Source organism: Thrips palmi, unplaced genomic scaffold (genome assembly GCF_012932325.1).
Source record: "Thrips palmi isolate BJ-2018 unplaced genomic scaffold, TpBJ-2018v1 HiC_scaffold_8, whole genome shotgun sequence".
Classification (NCBI taxonomy): Eukaryota; Metazoa; Arthropoda; class Insecta; order Thysanoptera; family Thripidae; genus Thrips; species Thrips palmi.
This window is the reverse complement of record NW_023144635.1, coordinates 11933607-11952039: the sequence shown is the minus strand read 5'-3', so window position 1 is coordinate 11952039 and position 18433 is coordinate 11933607. Positions and strand designations below refer to the sequence as shown.

General features: G+C 62.2%; 1 protein-coding gene across 3 annotated transcripts in view; it reads left to right on the top strand.

Moving 5' to 3' along the window:
• LOC117653206 (ABC transporter G family member 20) overlaps window positions 1-18433 on the top strand; it is a 50505-nt gene that overhangs the window by 20116 nt on the left and 11956 nt on the right. The window contains exon 1 of one of the 3 annotated variants that reach the window (XM_034398709.1): window positions 13045-13281. The exons of the other annotated variants lie outside the window; for them this stretch is intronic. Coding sequence (XP_034254600.1) covers window positions 13271-13281 — 11 coding nt within the window. The 5' untranslated portion in view covers window positions 13045-13270. Of the gene's footprint in view, window positions 1-13044; window positions 13282-18433 lie in introns of those variants that run through there. 3 annotated transcript variants of the gene reach the window in all.

Sequence of the window (18433 nt, the reverse complement as noted above, 5' to 3'; positions counted from 1 at the left end):
CCAGGCGCGGACGAAACGAAGCGAACCGAACCAAGCGGACGTTGGGAAATAATCTGTCAGTTTGGCTCGCCTTCCTTCCTCCTGTCTGTCTCTTGGTTATCCGCGCCCGCTGCAGGCTGAGCCGGGCTGAGCGGCGTGCCGTCGTCTGTCTCTCTCGCACCCACAAGGGCCGCCACTGAGCGCGAGAGAGGAGAGGGACTCGGAACCAGTGTGCTGGCACTGCCTGCCGGGATCAAGGATTCGTCTGACAGGCGGCGCGGGATCCTGCGGCTAGGTCCGAAGGTTACACACGATAGAGAGAGAAAAAAATAACTGGTGAGAATGATGAAAAAGTGTCGGAATGTCCCGAAGCTCTCCGCCAACACATGTACTTTGTGGTCCGGCGGAAAGTTTCCGCGCGCGTAATTGGCCATCACACTGGGAATGCAAAGGAGCGCGCGCTTTGACAGGCCGTCACAGAGATGCCTGTCGTCTCTCTCGCGCTTCCACGTGGAGCCCCATGAGTGCGACAGAGACTGACGCGGTGACTCTCCGGACTCAGCCCGCTGAGTAACCACGCGTGCCATTCACATGTGCTATTTTTTTCTGCTCGGTTTTTTATTTGTCGTTGGGTGCGAGAGAGACAGATGGGACTTCCCGCTCGGAATCGGGGGGTTGGATCTGGCGCGGGGTTGTCAGGCGCGACTGCATGTTGAACCGACAACCAATCGCCTGGTTCGAATCAATCGGCACCAGCCGGGTACGTCGTTCCTGATCCAGTGGCCAGATACGCCTTCCAGCGCTCTGAGAATCCGATCGAAAAACCGCGGGGTGGTTATTTCGGTGCAGGTGGCTGGTTGGCGGCGGGACGGAGTTTATTGGCGGCCGGGGGCATGCGAGCCGAAACGCCGAAACCGAATTTGTTGCTGCTTCCCCTTCCTCGGCGCTGCCAACTGCCATTCATTGCGCCATGGAGCCTTGTGGCATGGCCGGGCCGGCCGGGCCAGCCGGGCCGGCCTGCACGCTAGCGCCACCGCGCGGCGGAGCGGAGGAGCGCGGTACTATGAGTTGCAAAAGAATCGGACCCGGCCGGCCGGGCTCGGCGATACCCCGCGCCCAGGCTGGTGCTGAAGACGCGCGGACAGGTAGGAAGACGGTCGGTCGCTGGGCCGCCTTGTTGCCAAACTATAACTGCGAGTGCACAATAGCTTTATGAGTGAATGACACCTCGACCCGACCCCTGGTCTGGGCGCCGCAGAGCAGCCGAGCAGCTCTGCTCACCCGGCCGGGCGGGTGCGATTTTCACAAGTTCATTTTCGTGTAAAAATTACTAATTTTGACAACGCTACCAGAATGCATCTCGAGATGAGCTGATTATTTCATTATAAAGTGTTCAATGAACTTTTTCTTACTTCATGAAAATAATCCTAGAAAATTTATTTTTATATGCATAGATCGGAAATTGAGTTTCCAACACATTGGTCAACATTTCAAACATGTCAAGCAACGCCCTGGAAAGTTTGCATTCTAGAATCAGCTGAGTCACCACCTGGCTATTGTTTCGAGGGCCTCTTTCACTCCGAGCTGCACCGCTGCGAGGGTGCTGACACGCAGATTTATTGCCCCTCGACCCAAAACAAAATTTTTCGAACAACCCAATTTTTGGTTTTGAATTGAGTGGAAATGGGTTCCTTGCAAAGTTGCGGGTCCAGTCATATGTTGAAATTTTGTTCTACGCCAATTTTAACCGAAATTTTAGGCCAAATCCGGTTGCCTCCAGCCCGCTCCGGGTTCCGGGCCCCGGCGGCCCAGGCCAGGCCTTTTGCACTCTGGTGCACGCTGGCCCCCTCCCCTCCCTCTCTCGGCACGTGCAGTTTATAGTTTGACAACAGCGCAGCCCTGCGTCGGTCCATCTGCCGAGAAGCCCGTCCGTCTTCGGCAGTCGTCTGGGCGCGGGGTAGCGCCGGGCCCGGCCGGCCGGGCTCGATTCTTTTGCAACTCATAGTACTACCCACTCGCTCCGCGCCCGCCGCCAAGTGGTGGGGGCGCCATGCCTGGCCATGCCATGGGGTGGCTTGGGGCTTGGCTTGCTTGGCTGTTCGCTTAGCCCGCTGCGATCGGGTTGCGACACCGTGCCTGCCAACGCCACACTCGGCGGGCCGGGCTCGGTGCCGCCACTGCAAAGCACTGCAAAAGCTCCGGCCCGGCCGGGGAAGGAGTCTTCGCCGGCCAGCTGTGCTTTCGTCTCGGCTTTCGTCGCTCTGTCTCCCTCGCGCTCATGGGGCGGTCCGTAGGGGCGCGAGAGAGTCCTGGTGGCCGCTGGAGCGCCGCCACGCCGCGACGCCGCGACGCGGTTCTGCCGTCCTTCCGCTTGCTTGCCGCCGGCCCGGGCCACGCTTTGCCCTTCCCGCCGCGCCGCCAACGCCGCCAACGTTTTGTCTGGTGTGATGCAAGTCCGCTATCCTTGCCGCGCGCGGGATTCATCCACAAACGTGACGTAACGCAAATACGGCGACAGGGGGCGCTGCCGCTGCATGGCGGGGCGGGGCGGGGAGAGCGAAAGGCGTGCGGCGTGCGGCCGCCTCGCCACGGGGCTTCCTGCTGTAAACCTCCTGACGCAACGTGACGCCGTTGTAACGCCCTTTTTGGCCCCCGTTTTGGCCCCCGTTTTGGCCCCCGTTTTGGCCCCCGTTTTGGCCCCCGTTTTGGCCCCCGTTTTGGCCCCCGTTTTGGCCCCCGTTTTGGCCCTCATTTTGGCCTCTGAATCGCCCTTACTTGTAGCTTCCCTGGGGAGCTAACTGTTTTATTCTGTTGGCACGGGTTTTTCCGATTGGGTGGCTGGGTTGCGCGTCACCCCCGTTCTGCGTACTGACTGACTGACAGGTGCCTGTGCTCTTCGGACTGCCGCTGCGTTCTCGCCAGGCCGGCCCGGGCAGCGTGGGTGGGGCGGCGAGGACTCCCTGATCGGCCCAACGCGCTACGCGGAAACGCCTCAGAGCCGCCACGGCATTGCCAAAGCCCGGCAAAACCCGCTCCTTCTAATAATTTTTTTTCCCGCGCGAAACAAAAGACGCGAGCTAATTAACGCAACGGCTTTTGTATGTTTTATTTTACATTATTTTTCTCGCCTCGATTGCACGCTGCCGGCTTGCGCGGCGGATTGGCGAAAGAAGTGCATCGATCCGTCGGCCCACTTTGCGTGATTAGCGGTGTGTGCTTGTAATTGGCTGCAGGGAGGATGGCACGCCGCGCCTCGCCCCGGCGGGGATCGAACAATCGAACCTCTCCCGCGGCGCGTGAGAGAATGCCTGAGGTGGCATCTGCCGTTCGGCCCGCCGCAAGCTGACTCCCGCAGAAATAACAAATTGAATAATTGAAGTGGCTCTCCGCGACCCTGACCTCACCGTGACGATGTGTCACGCAAAGGATAAGAAAATCAGAACATTGTATTCGAGATTCTTGTTATCCGTGTTTCTATGAATTTGCCTGCGCCAGTTTGGCTGCACCCCGTTCTGGAACAAGTTCTGGTAGAACTCGCTCGCTCTGGAACGGGCAGGCTGGGGCTCGACTGCGCGGGCCACTGCACTGTGGGGCTGGCCGGCTGGCTGGGCGTCAGGGGGGCGGGGCCGCGCGGCGCCCAAAAGTGCTGGCCGGTGTCTGGACGGCCTAGGCCTGCAGGCCTAGATGCAGGCGGACGAGTTCGTTGCCCCGGCGGAGGCGCAACGCGCAGCACGCTGCCGTCGTCGGCGCCCCGCTCCTTTGTGCTGTGTGGGTGTTCGCGGATTGGCGCGCTCTGTCTCTCTCGCACTCGCGGCGCGTTCCGTGGAGGTGCGAGAGAGACAGAGGCGCGGCCGGTCTTTCCGCTGACGCGCGCTGCGTTCTGCGCGCACGCGGCCGGGCGGGCGGGGCGGCGGCAGGCCCGAGGGCATGCAGGCCTCGTTCTCGGCCGTCGTCAACGCGTGCCCTGCCGCTGACTCGAACCGCGCCGTCGCTGTCACGCCGCAGGGGCGCGAGAGAGACAGAGCGGCGCTCAGTGGGCCAGAGGACCGGTGAATGCGGCCAAACCTCTAGACGCGTTTTGAGCTCCAGAGTCGCCAAATGGGACTCGAACCGAGCGTGTGACCCCACCAATGGATTCCTCGTTCGGAGAGCAATCCATTGGTGGGGTCACAAGTTCGGTTCGAGTCCTGTTTAGCGACTCTGGAGCTCAAAACGCGTCTAGAGTTTTGGCCGCTTCCACCGGTCTTCTGGCCCACTGCGCGGCGAAGCGCTCAGGATCTCCCTGCAGATGCCTGCTAGGATTCCTGCGACGATATGCAACATTAATGTTACATTTGGCTCCAGCTCGGTGGCTTTATTGCAGTGAGCACTGGCCTCCCCGCCATTGTGCGCGAGGCCTTGTCACTGCGCTCGCGGCGCGCACGGCCGGCCGCACGATTCGGAACGGCTGTCTCTCTCGCACTCGTGGAGCGCCCCGTTCCGGAGCGAGAGAGACAGAGCAGCGACGCGCGGTTCGGAAGCGGCCGGCTGCCCGCGGCTATCGCCGGGCATCGCGCACCGCACTGCGTGGCACGGCGTCGTGGCACGCCGACGGACAGGGCGGCCTGTTGTCTCGAGTCCTCGAGTAACTCTCTGGGCCGTGTCACGGCCGCGTCACGTCGCGTCACGTCTCGTCACGTGACGGCCTCGGACAACGCGGGGCGCGGATTTGACGGCCTCCTCGTCGGCGTGCACGGCCTGCACTCCTTGTCGCCGCTGAATGGCGAGGGAAGTGCCTGGCGAACCCGTTTTGTCGCCATAATGGTGCGGAATATTATGTGAGCGTGTTGCAAGCACGCGGGCAGGTGAATGGCGGCGGGTGCACGCCGCCCGGCCTGCAGCGTGGCCCAGCGCCGCACTGCGACGTCCGCGGTCGATATTCGGCTCGAATGGTTCGTTTACGGCGCGCTTTTTGCTGGACTGTCCCCGCCGGCCGGTGTTTTGGGCGGCGGCGTGTCGGACTGCATGGCGACGGACTGGCGGCCCCGGGGACAGCGTCGCGCTCCGCGCTGCGCGGAAGTGGAGCACGCTGGAGCCGCTGGAGCTGGAGCCGGTTTGAGGGAAGTGTGTATTGGGACGCCACCTGCCTTTTGGAGTCTTTTGCGTGGACCGCTTTGGCTTTGGCAAGGCTTTTCCTCAGTGTCTCGGCTTGGCTTTTCTTTCTCGATGGCTCCAGAGGTCTTTGCGCTGCGCTCGAGACGGCCTTGCCCGGCCGTTGAGACGCCCCGAACCCCCTCCAGCATTCACCGTGCCCCGCGGGGTCCCGGCCCGGCCCGGCCGGACGTTCACGTTCGCACAGTGTAAGGCCGCCGGACAGCGCCTTGGGGCACCACTGACTCACGCCGTCTGGATGCTGCGCCGTGTTGTGCGTTTGTTGTGACAGGCTGGGCAAGCCTCGGCTCCCCAATCTCGCCTCACGTCGTGTCTATCCGCGCCGATCCGCGCTCACGCTCCGCACGGCCAGCTACAGAGTCGCCGCCGCCTAACTTGCCCCCCCCCCCCCCCCCCACCTCCTTCCTCCCCGCGTTTGCCGCTTTGGAAGTTGACGCCGAGGCCGGCCGAGGCCCTACCCCGCCAGAGATCGAACGTTACTTGTGTGATGTAACCCTACGTAACGCAATGCGGCTCGGTGGCCTGGCGGGGCTGCCTGGCGGGGCTGCCTGGCGGCCAGGCGGGGCTGGCAGGCAGCGGCGGCCAGGCAGGCAGGCAGGCAGGCCCGGTGGAGGGGCCGAACTAACGGGCGGGGCACGGCGTGGACGGCGCGGCCACCGGGCAGCCCGGGCCGCCGCCACCAGCCTTTATCGCAGGTGTGTGGCTGCCCTATCACTGTGGGACGCGCCTGCAGCTCCAGCAGCGACGAGCGCTGGAGAACCCCTGCAAAAAAAAGGTCACGACACTCGTGAAAGAGAAATGGAAACACAATGGACAATGTGTGAACTGCGAACGGATCGAGTTTCTGCCGGTTCCGGCTGCAGCGCGTGGTGCAAGCTGCAAGCAGGCTGCAAGCCGCCGGGGCAAACTGGGACGGGCCGCCACTTTCCTGGACACGCCTGGCCTGGACTCCGCCACTGGAGTGGCTCCAGCAGCGCCAGCCGACCGGACTCCGGTCCGGTCCGGACGGGCCGCTTGGATCACTCCCAAACGTGCCAACGCTACAAAGAGCGAGGCGGCGCGGCGCGGCGTGTTGCGAACGAGGAAGGAACGCGTTTGTCTCGCGGCGTGGTGTTCCGCGTGCGTTTGGCGTTTTGACTGAGACTCGACTTTGGTGCTTGCTGCTTGCATGCCAGGCGGTTGGGCCGGTGGTGTGGTTGCGCGCGTTTGGCCGTACACTTCCCTTTTTTCTCCGCGCCACCTCTTTCGACTCTCCAGGCCAGACTCTCCTCCGAGATGAGGGTTTCGCCACGACCGCGCCGTGCCGCGCCGTGCCGCGCCGCCGGCGGCCAGTGTCGGGCCCACTTTTCGTGAGCCGTCGCCGTCGTCGGTGTCTGCGCCCGCCCCTCTCGCCGCGTCGCTCTGTCTCTCTCGCACTCGCACGCCGTCCCGCGGGGGTGCGAGCGAGACGGAGCGACGGAATGAGTCTGCTGCCGCCGCCGGACCGGCGCGGTGTTAAAAGTCTGTCTGCAGGGCGAGTAGCGGGCAGCGGGCACTGTTCGGATGGGATGGGAGAGGGAGCGGCGCGTTTGGAAAGATCCTGCGGTATCGCAACCGAGGAACCTTGCCGCCTTGGGCCACCAGGCTGGAGCCAGGCTGGAGCCAGGCTGGCGGCTCGGACCGGAAACGCGTACCAAAGTGGAATGGAACGCATTGCGACGCATTGCGACGCATTGCAGCCAATCGCTGCGAGTCCCTGCCGCGGCGAGGAGTGCCGGGCGCGAGGTAGGCCACCAGCGCCGGGCGCGCGCCTTGCGGGTCGGCCTATCTGCCCCATGGCAGGCGCTCTCACTCCGGCACGTGTGCCATCGACGGGAAAGATGAGGAAAACCAGGGGAATTTGAGCACGCCGGGGGTGTGTCTTCCTAATTGGTAGTCTGCGCGGCGAAACGCGAAACCCTTGCGACAGGGAGTGGTGCAGTGGCGCAGCGACGCGCGCAGTGTGGTAGCGCAGCCGGACTAGGTCCTAATTGGTCACTCATTGCGATGTGCCGCCATGTCGCCACACTGTACACGCCGCATATTTAGCTCTGTTGACACGCACACACTCGCACGGTGTGGCGTGCCTGGCGCCGGCCGGTCTGTCGATAGTACTTTTGAAGGGCAGGCAGGCGCGTTGGCCGAGTTCGCTGCTCCCTTTGTCTGGCACCTGGCTGGCTGGCTGGCTGGCAGGGCTCCGTTGTTGGCAAGACTGACGGCCAGCGTGGCATTGAACCACTAATCTGTATGCGGCGCGAGGTGCCTCCCCCTCCTGGGACCACGCTGCGCCGCGCCGCGTGGATGACACATGCAATGACGGTAAAAGTGTCGCTGGAATGTCGGACTGGGTCGCTGGACGGCGGGGCGGGGCGGGGCGGGGCGGGGCGGGGCGCCTGGCTGCTCGGGCGGGGCGGTCCAAGGGCGCAGGCAGCACTGCGAGCGTGCGGACGTGGTAATGGGCGGCTTCCACGCGTGTACTCGCGGCCCAGGCGGCCGGCCCGAGCAGCCAGCCGAGAGGGCGTAGAGTCCGCCAAGGATCCGCGCCTGAAAATTGTTTTCTCTTTCTCGCGTTGTCGACTCGAGTTGTTATAAACCTGTCGGCTGACTCCGAACCGCGCTGTCTCTCTCGCACTCCTTGCGGGACGCTCCGTGAGTGCGAGAGGGGCAGAGCGACGCCGGGACGGTTCGGCCTGCCGCGTGTTACGACGCCCGGCCGCCGAGCGTCTCAATGAGCCAATCAAGGTAAAATGATGAATAATTGATTTTCGGCCAGACACTCCGGCACCTGTCTCGCTGCGGCCCGGCGACGTCGGCGACGCGGTGGCAGCGGCGGCGGCGGCGGCCTGGGAGTGCACTCGGCGACTTACATAAGCCTCCCACGGGCCGCCGGGCCGCCGGTCCTCTGTCCCCGCAGCTCGCTGTGTTCCTGCCGAGAGGGCCGTTGTTTTTTTTATCGTCTGCTAGCTTTGGCCGGGCCCCGTCAGGCCCCGCCGGGGTGGCGGTGCCGCGGCCTGCGCAGTGTAGTGGCGGCCGCCAGGACCCAGGACCGGATCGGCCGTACCAGAACGGGTCATACCTATCTGTTCCGGTTCCACCCCCACCCCCGCGCCTTATGTAAGGAGACCCACTTTTGGGTCGGGGCCGCTCCGTGCTCCGCGCTCTGTCCGCCGGCTGGCTTTGCTGGTGTGTGGGTCCAGCGGGCTGATGACACTTTCGGCGCCCTCTCCCTTGGTTGCATCAGCACGTCCTTGGGCCCTCGGCCCCCGCCGAGTCCTTGAAGGGCCTGGGGGCCGGGGCAACGGCCTTTGCGGCGGCGGCCCCAAGGCGGTCCATTGCACGCCGTTTCACCCGGCTGCCCAGGGCTCCGCCGAAGGGTCCTCAACGAATCCTCCTGGTTTTGCAGGGCAGCAAATGGCTTGCTTGATGAAGCGGTTTGTCCAAAAAGGGTGCTTGTACCGGGTGCCCGGGAAAATACAGGACAGTGCGATGGGTGGCCTACCCTGGCTGAGCCGCAGGCGCGCCTGCCGAGCGGCGTTCGGGTGGCTGGCGAGCAGTGGTGGGGGAAAGGCAGTGGGGATCGGGCAGTGGCGGCCAAGGTGGAGGGGCAGCAAAGGGTAGGATAAGGCTCCAGGGGCACCCACGACAACCCACGCGACACCCTGTCTTGCAAGCACCCTTTCAGAGTCGCGGGCTGCGAGATCCTGGCGCTTGTCCTGGCGACACCGTTTGCGGGGTCCTCGTGGCACCCCTGTTGATATCTTCGCGAGGATCTCGCGACCCGCGACTCTGAAAGGGTGTTTGCAAAGCAGGGTGGTCGCGACTCTGAAGAGGTAGTCGCGGGGGTTGTCGTGGGTGCCCCTGGAGCCTTATCCTACCCTTTGCTGCCCCTCCACCTTGGCCGCCACTGCCCGATCCCCACTGCCATTCCCCCACCACTGCTCGCCAGCCACCCGAACGCCGCTCGGCAGGCGCGCCTGCGGCTCAGCCAGGGTAGGCCACCCATCGCACTGTCCTGTATTTTCCCGGGCACCCGGTACTTAGTGCTTGGTGTCCGAGGGGGGAACAGCTTTCCACATTCGTTGTACAAAATTTGACCACATTCCATATTCAGGAGGCAAAAACGCCTGTAAGTAGGCAACATGTGTGGCAAAAAAAGCAAGAAATCTGGCACATTCTTGCACATTCACACAATCATTGTACACAAAATTTTACAGTGGGTCACCCCTCGTTGGTGTCAGTACGCGTAACCGGCTTTGCTTGATCCCCGATTGTGGGGCACGACTCTCCCCGCTCGGGGGAATTCCACGGCGGGGGCACGGGGACGCTGACCGGACGAGTACGCGGCCTTGGCCCAAGGCCCTTGGAGCGCGCAGCGCGCGCCGCGTCGTCTCTTTTTTCTCTCCTTTTTTTTGTTTCTCCCCTCTCTCTCTTTCTCTCTCTCTCTCGCCGTCTGTCTGGTTTCCATTTCTTTCCTACTCGGCTCGGCGTTTGCCATGCATCCGGGTTGAGTGCGGGTCACGTGAATTTGACGGCGCGCACAGCCTTTTGCAACGAGCGTGGCGTGCCGCGCCGTGTCGCCGTGTTGGTTGACCTTCCGGCGTGGCGCACGGCGCGGCGGAGAGGCGCGTTGCTGCGTTGCGTGAGGGGCTCTCGCTGGACTTCGCCGCCCGGGGGAAGGGGGGTTTCAAGGCCGGGCGGCGGCGCAGGACGGGGTGGCGGCACCGCGGCACCTGCCCGACGACGCACTGCGGGCTGCGCCGGGCTGCGCGCTAGCTCCGCACAGTGGGCCAGAAGCCGGTGGAGGCGGCCAAAACTCTAGACGCGTTTAGAGCTCCAGAGTCGCAAAGCAGGACTCGAACCGGACGTGTGACCCCACCAATGGATTCCTCGTTCGGAGAGCAATCCATTGGTGGGGTCACACGTTCGTTTCGAGGCCTGTTTAGCGACTCTGGAGCTCAAAACGCGTCTAGAGTTTTGGCCGCCTCCACCGGCTTCTGGCCCACTGTGCTCCGGCCGGGCACCGGACACAGGCGCTCTGTCTCGGAGCCTGTGTGTGTGCTTTGCTCCGCGTTGGTGCTTTGGGTGCCCCACGCGGAAGAGACAGGGGCCCGCCGGCCGCTTGAACTGACTGCCGGTGAAAGGCGAGGCTCGGCCCACAATAAATAATATGTAACGGCCAGTTGCATAGGCTGCACCGCGCTGCACCGCGCTGCACGGCCCACAGTGCGTTGGCGGGGCCGCGTTGCAGCCGGCGGGCGGGTGCAAACACCGCACTGTTTCATTTCCCAGTCACTGTCGTGCGCGTGGGCGAGAGTCTCGGTGATCGCCCCGCCCCGCCCCGCCCAGCCCCGCTCAGCCCCGCTCCGCCCCGCTCAGCCCCGCTCCGCCCCGCCCCGCCCCGCCCCGCCCCGCTCCGCGACGGAAGGCGGCGATGGGGAACGCGGAATCACCTGAAAAAACACACCAACCGGCTCCTTCCCGTGGATGACTTGATGCTTTTCTGAGGCCAATTCCGATTAGTGCTTTCGTCGCTCTCGCGCTCGTGGGCCATGCCGGGCCATGCCGGGCGATGGCGGGCGATGGCCGTAGGGGTGCGAGAGAGACGGAGTGAGGCTGGGTGTTAATGGAGACCGCGAGGTGGCCGCGCACAGTGGGCCAGAATACCGGTGGAGGCGGCCAAAACCGGCCAAAACTCTAGACGCGTTTTGAGCTTAGAGTCGCTAAACAGGACTCGACCCGAGCGTGTGACCCCACCAATGGATTCCTCGTTCGGAGAGCAATCCATCGGTGGGGTCACACGCTCGATTCGAGTCCTAATTAGCGACTCTGGAGCTCAAAACGCGTCTAGAGTTTTGGCCGCCTCCACCGGCTTCTGGCCCACTGTGCCGCGGCCGGGAGAGGGGCGCATCCACAGCGCCGCCGCCGCCGTTGCTGCTGCAGCTCCTGGAGTCCAAGGTGAACTGCTTGTCCTCGGGTTACTCCTCCTTTTAAAATTTCATCTCGTCAGAAAAGTGAACCACGGCGGCGTCACGCGGCGCGGCAATGTCACGGCGACGAGGAAGCATTCGAGGGTACACGGCAAAGAAGAGGAGGAAGAAGAAGGAGAAGAAGAAACCGCAAAAACGCGGCTCAAAGCTCAAAGCCGCGCAGAGCGATGCATATGCAGATGGATCAATTTGCGGAGAGACGAGGATGGGGACTTGGGGACCCCGAGGCGTTTGGACGGATCGTTTTTGCCGTTGAATTGTTTGGGCACGTCACGCCACGCCGTCGGCGCCGTGTTCGGATTCAGGGCCCTTCGTTCGCTGCCCCGGACGTCGCCGTCGTGGTCCGGCAGGGCCTCGCCGGCTCCACCCACACCGGCCCAAGCTGGCCGCGACCTTGGCGCCGCCAGCGGACTGATTCCAAACCACAGCTTCGTCGCTCTGCCTTTCTCGCACTCAAGGAGCGTCCCGCTTGGGTGCGAGAGAGACAGGGCGACGAAACACCGTTTGCAGGGTGCTCGCCGGCGATCCTTTGGGTGATCCGAGTCCACGCCGCCACCTCGGCCCGCCGGCCTTCCGGAGACTTGAATGCAAGGCGCGCGGTAAAAGCGAGGAAGGGCAGTGATTGGCGGACGCTGATTGGTTGGCGCTCCACGCCGTCCTCGCCGCGTGTCACGCCGCAGCGCCCCCACACGAAATGGAAAGAAAAAGTGCACATCACCTCGCAAACCCCGGAGCGTCATCAAATTTTAAAATGAAGCCACCTCATGCATGACGTTGGGGGCTTGGGGGATTCAGACAGCATGCGCCTTGTTTTTTGTCGAGTTATCGCTCCCTGCCGGCGGTTGGAGGCCCTTGTATCGCCTTGCCCGCGGGGCTGCGCTTGGCTTGGTGGCCGTCTGGCCGACGGCGACGTGTTCGCCGCGCACGTCATTGTGGTGCCGGGGCAGCCTCGCCTCGCCTCGTGGCGCGGTCGCTGCCAAATGGTGATGGCATCATGTGCATCAGGGCCATTTTCTCAGCCATTGTCTCTCGCGCCGCGTCAATCGCGACACTTTTTTCTCCTCCTGCCTCGGCTCCGGTTGCCTGTCTGTCTTCGCCGTGAGCGCGCGCGTGCGCGCGCGCGTGTCCGTGTGTGTGTGTGAGTCATTCAGTCTGGGACAGTCTGGTCATTCAGTCAGACTGTGTCAATGAGTCAGTTTATCGGGAAACTTGCCCGGTTTGTGTGGCTTATCAATGATTCAGTCAGCGCAGGTCGGCCTGCCTGTGCGAGTCAGACCGCCTTTCAGTCATTTGGCCGGTCAGTGCGAGTCTGTCGGCAAGTCATCCTGTGGCAGTCAGTCTGCCCGCGTGTCGGACTGCGCCAGTGTGTTGGTGCGCCCGCTCGCGGCTCAAGAGCACCGTTGTCTTGTGGCCCGGGGGAATGCCGGGATGAACGAGATGCATGGACGCGCAGCGGAGAAAGTGAGAGAAGGGGAGCACTTCTTGTCCGCGCTCCGCCCCGCCCCGCCCCGCCCCGCCGAAGAATATAGTTTGATAATGGCGGTGCGCGGCGCGGTGACCTAGAGCTGCCTTTTGGAGGGCCGGCGTGGCCGGCGCTAGGCGTCTCGGCCGCTGCACGCAGGATGAACGCACAGGGCGGTGCAGGCGGTGCTGCGCGCTCCGCGCTGCGCGGCCCAGGTGAGGGGGGCTCTGCTGCTCCGCGCTCCGCGCCCCCTTCTGCCGCGGCGGCGGGGCGGCGGGCCGCCGAGCCGAGCCGAGCCGCGGCGGGCAGGCCCGGGCAGGCCGATAGAACCGAGCCGAGCCGGGGCCAGCCCGCCAGCCGCATTGGGAAAGTAGCTTCGCGTCCAGTGCCAGTCGACTTGGCTGCAGTGCCGCACCGTGCAGCACCGCGTCGCCGCCAACGCCGCCCAGCTGGAGACCCGGGCGAGTGAGGCAGGCCACAGGCAGGCCGCGCGCGCGCGTGTGTGGGTGTGTGATCCTGTGTGTGTGTGTGCGCTGTGCGAAAATGGCGAGTACGTGTGGGTGACATGCCGCGCTAGTGTTTGTGCGACACCTCATTGGATTACCTCTGTGAAGTGCTAGTGTACACCGCCTGTGGATTACCGCCTGGATAACCTCCTGGATTACCCGTCACCATGCTCATAACGTAAGTGTGTTGCCGCCGGGGGGTCGGCCCGGTGTGAGCGCAGCCAGTGCCGGCCGAATAATAGCGCGACGTAAGTGCCGCCGGGTGTCCGCCTGGTGTGAGCCCAGCCGGTGTCGCGATACCAGATCGCCGAATAATATCCGCGAGCGGAGCCGCAGTGACCGCGGTGACCACAAACCGTCTGCGCGCCGCGGCGGCCTTGGTCGACAAGCACTTGTTCTTTTGGTACACCGCCAAAAGGTCAGGCGGAGTGTGGGGGCCGGCAGCGCGCAGCCCGCCAGCCGGAGACACCAAGCTGGAAGCCTCGCTTCCGAACAACGGCGAGGACCGGCGAGCGCCCTGGTGGTGCTCGTCCAGGCCGTGCTGCTGGAGAAACCCGGCTGGAGAAACAAGGCGCGCCGCGGTGCTGAAATATTTTTTAATTCTGCCATTACGCTCGCCGTGTGGGTCGGGCTGGCTGGCTGGGCTGCCGGAGTCCGGACCGCGCGCTCAGCTGGTGGAGAAAATGTGGTAATCATTGATGCAAGAGCGGGCAATGCCTCGGCGGCTCGGTTCGTACGGCCCCGGTGCGGCCCCGGTGCGGCCCCGGTGCGGCCGGGCCTTGGTGGCCGCCTCGGCCGCCTCGGTGGCCGTGGAGGCGTTGTCATCGCATCGTTTGGTAACGGCGGCGGTGCGTCGCTTGCTCTTCGCTTCCAATGCCGATCGCTGGCGCGAAATTCGACCGGTCCGCCAGAGTCCGGCAGAGAGCTGGCCGCTGCTGTGGGAACCAGGCAGTGCCACCTTAATACACATCAGGGTCATTGGGCGCTGGCTAAAATCTCCGAACCGCCCCGCGCTGGCTCCGAGCTATGCAGAGAGGGTCCGAGGGGTGACCCACTGGAAAACTTTGTGTACAATGATTGTGTGAATGTGCAAGGTTGTGCAAGATTTCTGACGTTTTTGCCACACATGTTGCCTACTTACAGGCGTTTTTGCCACCTGTGGAATGCGGTCAAATTTTGTACAACGAAAGTGGGAAGCTGTTCCCCCCTCGAGAGGGTCACTTGATTTTTCGAACCTGATGACGCCCACACTGTTTACGAGGCGTGAGCGAGCTGCACTCACCGAAAAGGCGGAAGGCTGTTACTTCCTCTTCGCCCGGCTGCGTCCACAGTGTGGTGGCGCCCATTTGCATTTCGGCAGGGACGGCTGTCGGAATGCCGCGGCGTGCTCCGCCGCCGCTCCGCGCGTGGCACTGGCACACTGGCACGACAATGCCCGGCCGTTGCCTCAGGACGTTAACCCTGACAGGTGTGGGTCATTAGGTCGCTGGGGCTCGGCCCCCACTAAACAGATCGTCGTTGCTGCTTTCAAATTTTGACTGTGTGCACGCTTATCATCTTACGTTGGTTTTCGTGCGTAATACGATGATTTTCCATCGTAAGGTACGACCAATTTCCAACCTGCATAATACGCACGAATGTCAACGTAAGGTACGCAGGATTTTCAACGTATATTACGCATGTTTTCAACGTATTACGCACGTTCTGATTGTAGTACGATGACATTTCAGCGTAATACGCATGTTTTGATTTCAGCGTATGTTACGTTCGCGTTACCATCGTAAGATGATAAGTGTGTGACGCCCTGCTGCACTTGCTGCGCACACCGGGCTTGGAGACGGATCCGAGTGGGGGGTGGGTCTCTCTCTCTCTCTCTCTCTCTCTCTCTCTCTCTCTCTCTCTCTCTCTCTCTCTCTCTCTCTCTCTCTCTCGCACTCATGGACGCGGTGACGCTGCACTAAAGCTCGTCCGGCGCGGCGTGCCGGCTCCAGGCCGCCGGGGATCAGAGGACGATTCGCCAGTGCTCTGTAGCGCGCACCTTTCTCCTAGATGCGGTTCTTTCTTGCCCCCGCTTCGGAAACGCTTTGACAAAAGCTGGTTAGGAGCAAGCGAGGTGTGCTTTATTAAGGCGTTGCCGAGGCGGGGCGTGAAAGAGTTGGGTCGAACGAGTACCAGTACGTTGAGGGAAGCCTTTGACCACAGCGAGTGTGGCCGCCCAAAGGCAGCGCATTTTGGATTTTGACAACTTTGCGAGGCCGGTGCTCGTGAACACACCGCGCCGGACCAGCGTCCCGTCGACGGGCCGGCCTATCAAGCCGTTTTTCGAGAGCTTTTTGGCGCGGCGCTCTGAATGGTCTCGCTTTCTACCGCTGTTACCGCACTGTGCCGCCTTATGCACGTTACCGCGTTGCTGCTTGCTGCGTTACGCCGCCCGGGCAGCGCAACGAGTGCAGCGCGAGGCACCGCGAGGGTCATGCAGCGCGTCGCGGCCGAGCCAAGCCAAGTCTCTCTCTCTCTCTCTCTCTCTCTCTCTCTCTCTCTCTCTCGCACTCGCGGGGCGTCCCGTAAGAGTGCGAGAGAGACAGTCCGACGAGAGCACCGTGCGGAATCCGCCTGCAGGCCGAGCCAGGCAGAGCCAAGCGCCGAGAGGAGGCAAGGCACCGCGCTTGGAGACGCAATGCACGCTGTAGTGCGGGGGAGCTAGAGACAGACAGACAGACAGACAGACAGACAGACAGACACGCAGACACGCAGACACGCAGACAGACAGACACGCAGACAGACAGACAGACAGACAGACACGCAGACAGACAGACAGACAGACAGACAGACGGAGAGAGAGAGAGAGAGAGAGAGAGAGAGAGAGAGAGAGAGAGAGAGAGAGAGAGAGAGAGAGAGAGAGAGAGAGAGAGCGAGCAGTAGTAGTGCACCACGCGATGCTCGAAGCACTGCACGACTTACGAAGGCACTGTAAATGTCTTACGGTGAGAGGCTGCACCAACATATTATATGCTGGAGATTTTCTCCATAATACCAACGAAATTCGTCAAAATATCTATAAGGTACAGTGACTTCTCAATGGTATGTTTCGAAGCCTGCTGCACCACCATAATATGGAACATATTCACCATAATACGGAGAATCTTCGCTGTACAACATTTAGAGTGCTTTGTTTAAGCATGGGTCGCGAAGAATTGATTTGTAAATGACAGAGCGTGCATAAACATGCGAAAATGCAACCTTCTTGGCAAAGGGTTCGTAAGAGTGGCGAGCGAGGCATTACAGTGTGGTGTGAGTTGCAACGCGCGCGGCGAAGGCCAGCGAGTGTCATCCTGGCGGCGCTCCCCGGGATCAGCGGCCACAGTGTGGACGTTGCTCCGTAGGGGATCCTGAACTAACCAAGGGGATAAGACTTGAAACTTTAACGCCTAAGATTTAACGCCTAACTTTTGAATCAGTCATGAAACTATAGGGTAGCCCATATTTTTCTTGCTTCTGGAATTTCTCAGTAGATTCTTTCAGAACGATTCCTTTAACCTGCTCGTAACCTTTAGCCCAGATTTGTTGCGCGTTTTAAGTCGGCGATACCTGGGTGTGCTCAATGGTAGACTGAGGTGGGTAACCCTTTCGGCACCGGTGCAGCGTGAGGTCCCTGCCTATTACTGACAACATAGCCTGGCGGGTCGAACAAAATTTCGCCTCGTGCTGCACCGCCATTTGTTGACGTGCTCCTCTGTCTGGCAGTTGGACTGTATCTCGGTCTTTGTCTTCCTTCTCTCACGCGCCAGACGTCGGTCCTTGTCTTTTTTCTGGAAGGGTCACGGCGCGTTGCGTGTCGTAATTGGACCGTCCCGTGTATTTTTTGTAGAAAAAATACCGGAGGGACGGGCATATAGTATGATGCATGCTGTGCGTCCGTCCGTCCGTCCGAGGACTTCCCGTGGTCCGATCTTGACCAAATTTGGTATGTAGCCTCCTTGGGTGACCCTAAGAACCGCCCGGTGGCAGCAAATCCGATCGGGGCCCCGGGGACGCTGCTGCAGGTGCATCGTGGTCTACATGGGGTCGAAGGATTTCGGCAACGGATACAGCTAGAAGAGCACGTAGGGATATTTTTGGAATCAGGATGACGAGACGAAACCAACGGTGCTAGTTTCGATCGAATCGGAGAAGTTTCGACCCAGGTTCAAATCCCGGACCATCTTTTTATTCACGTTTTTGCATTGTTTCTCATGTTTCTAAGGGCGCTGATGAAGAAAATACCATCTATTTTGACCCCAGACTCAGCATCAAATCCCGTTGGGGTTAAACATAAGTGCAATTCGCTCATTTCTTAATGTACGGGACGGGCCAAAGTTGCCGATGTGTATCGCTACTTTCCCTGTTATTGTGGGTGTAGCGTCTCTCTCGTGCCTGTCCGGCCAAGCCGGCCGGGCCAGCGTGGCCTAGAGGCACAAGTATGCTAAATACCCCCACGACCGGCTGCAACAGAAACCCCGTCCATTTGGTTGTCGAGGCGAAACCCCTTCCCGCCCGCCGCGGTTTGGCCGTGACATTGAATCAGGTGCAAATTGGCACATCGGGTTCGTCCTTCGCCCGGCCCGGCCTGGCGCCGCCAGCGCTGCGGTGGTGGAAAGGGCGAGCGCGTTTTGAAGCGGCGGCAGCCCTGAAGCTCGTTTGACACCGCCGCCTCCCTCTCGGCGCTTCGCCCGCTTCGCCACAGCTTTGCTAACTCTTTCTCGGGCCGTTATGAGGAAGGGATGGTTGGCGCGCCACGGCGGCGCGGCGGCATGCAGCCTTGGTATGGCTGTGATGCAATGCCTGGCGTGGCGGCACAGCCTGGCGGGGCACTGGCTTGTCTCGGCCTGCACCGTGCGCACTGTGCTGTGCACCGCGCCGGGCCGTGGCGAGGCGAGCCGCGCCGCCGCACCGCGACGGTCTCCAGGGCCTTGTCCTGGAAGTGCGTGCATTTTGGCCGGCGGCCCCGCGGCCCGCGCCAGCCAGCGCCAGGTGCTCCAAGGAGTGACCAGTGCCGCCGCACTGCGTGTTGGCTGTGTTGACGTGACGCGCGCGCCCCGCTGCTGACTCAGGTGCTCGATATGTGCCACATCGCAGCCGGTGGCGCGCGCGCTCTGTCTGCTTCATTGGCGCTCCTCTCGTCGGTTCGTCTGCCCGTCCGTCCCTTCGAGGGGGACGGAGACGCAGTGACGCAAGTAATCGCGTCACTCTGTCCAGTCTGGAGGAGGCTGATGGTCCCATTGCGCGCGGCGTGGACGCGGCGGACGACGCCGTGCCTCGGCCCGTCCGTGGCGAAAGTGCAAACACTCTGC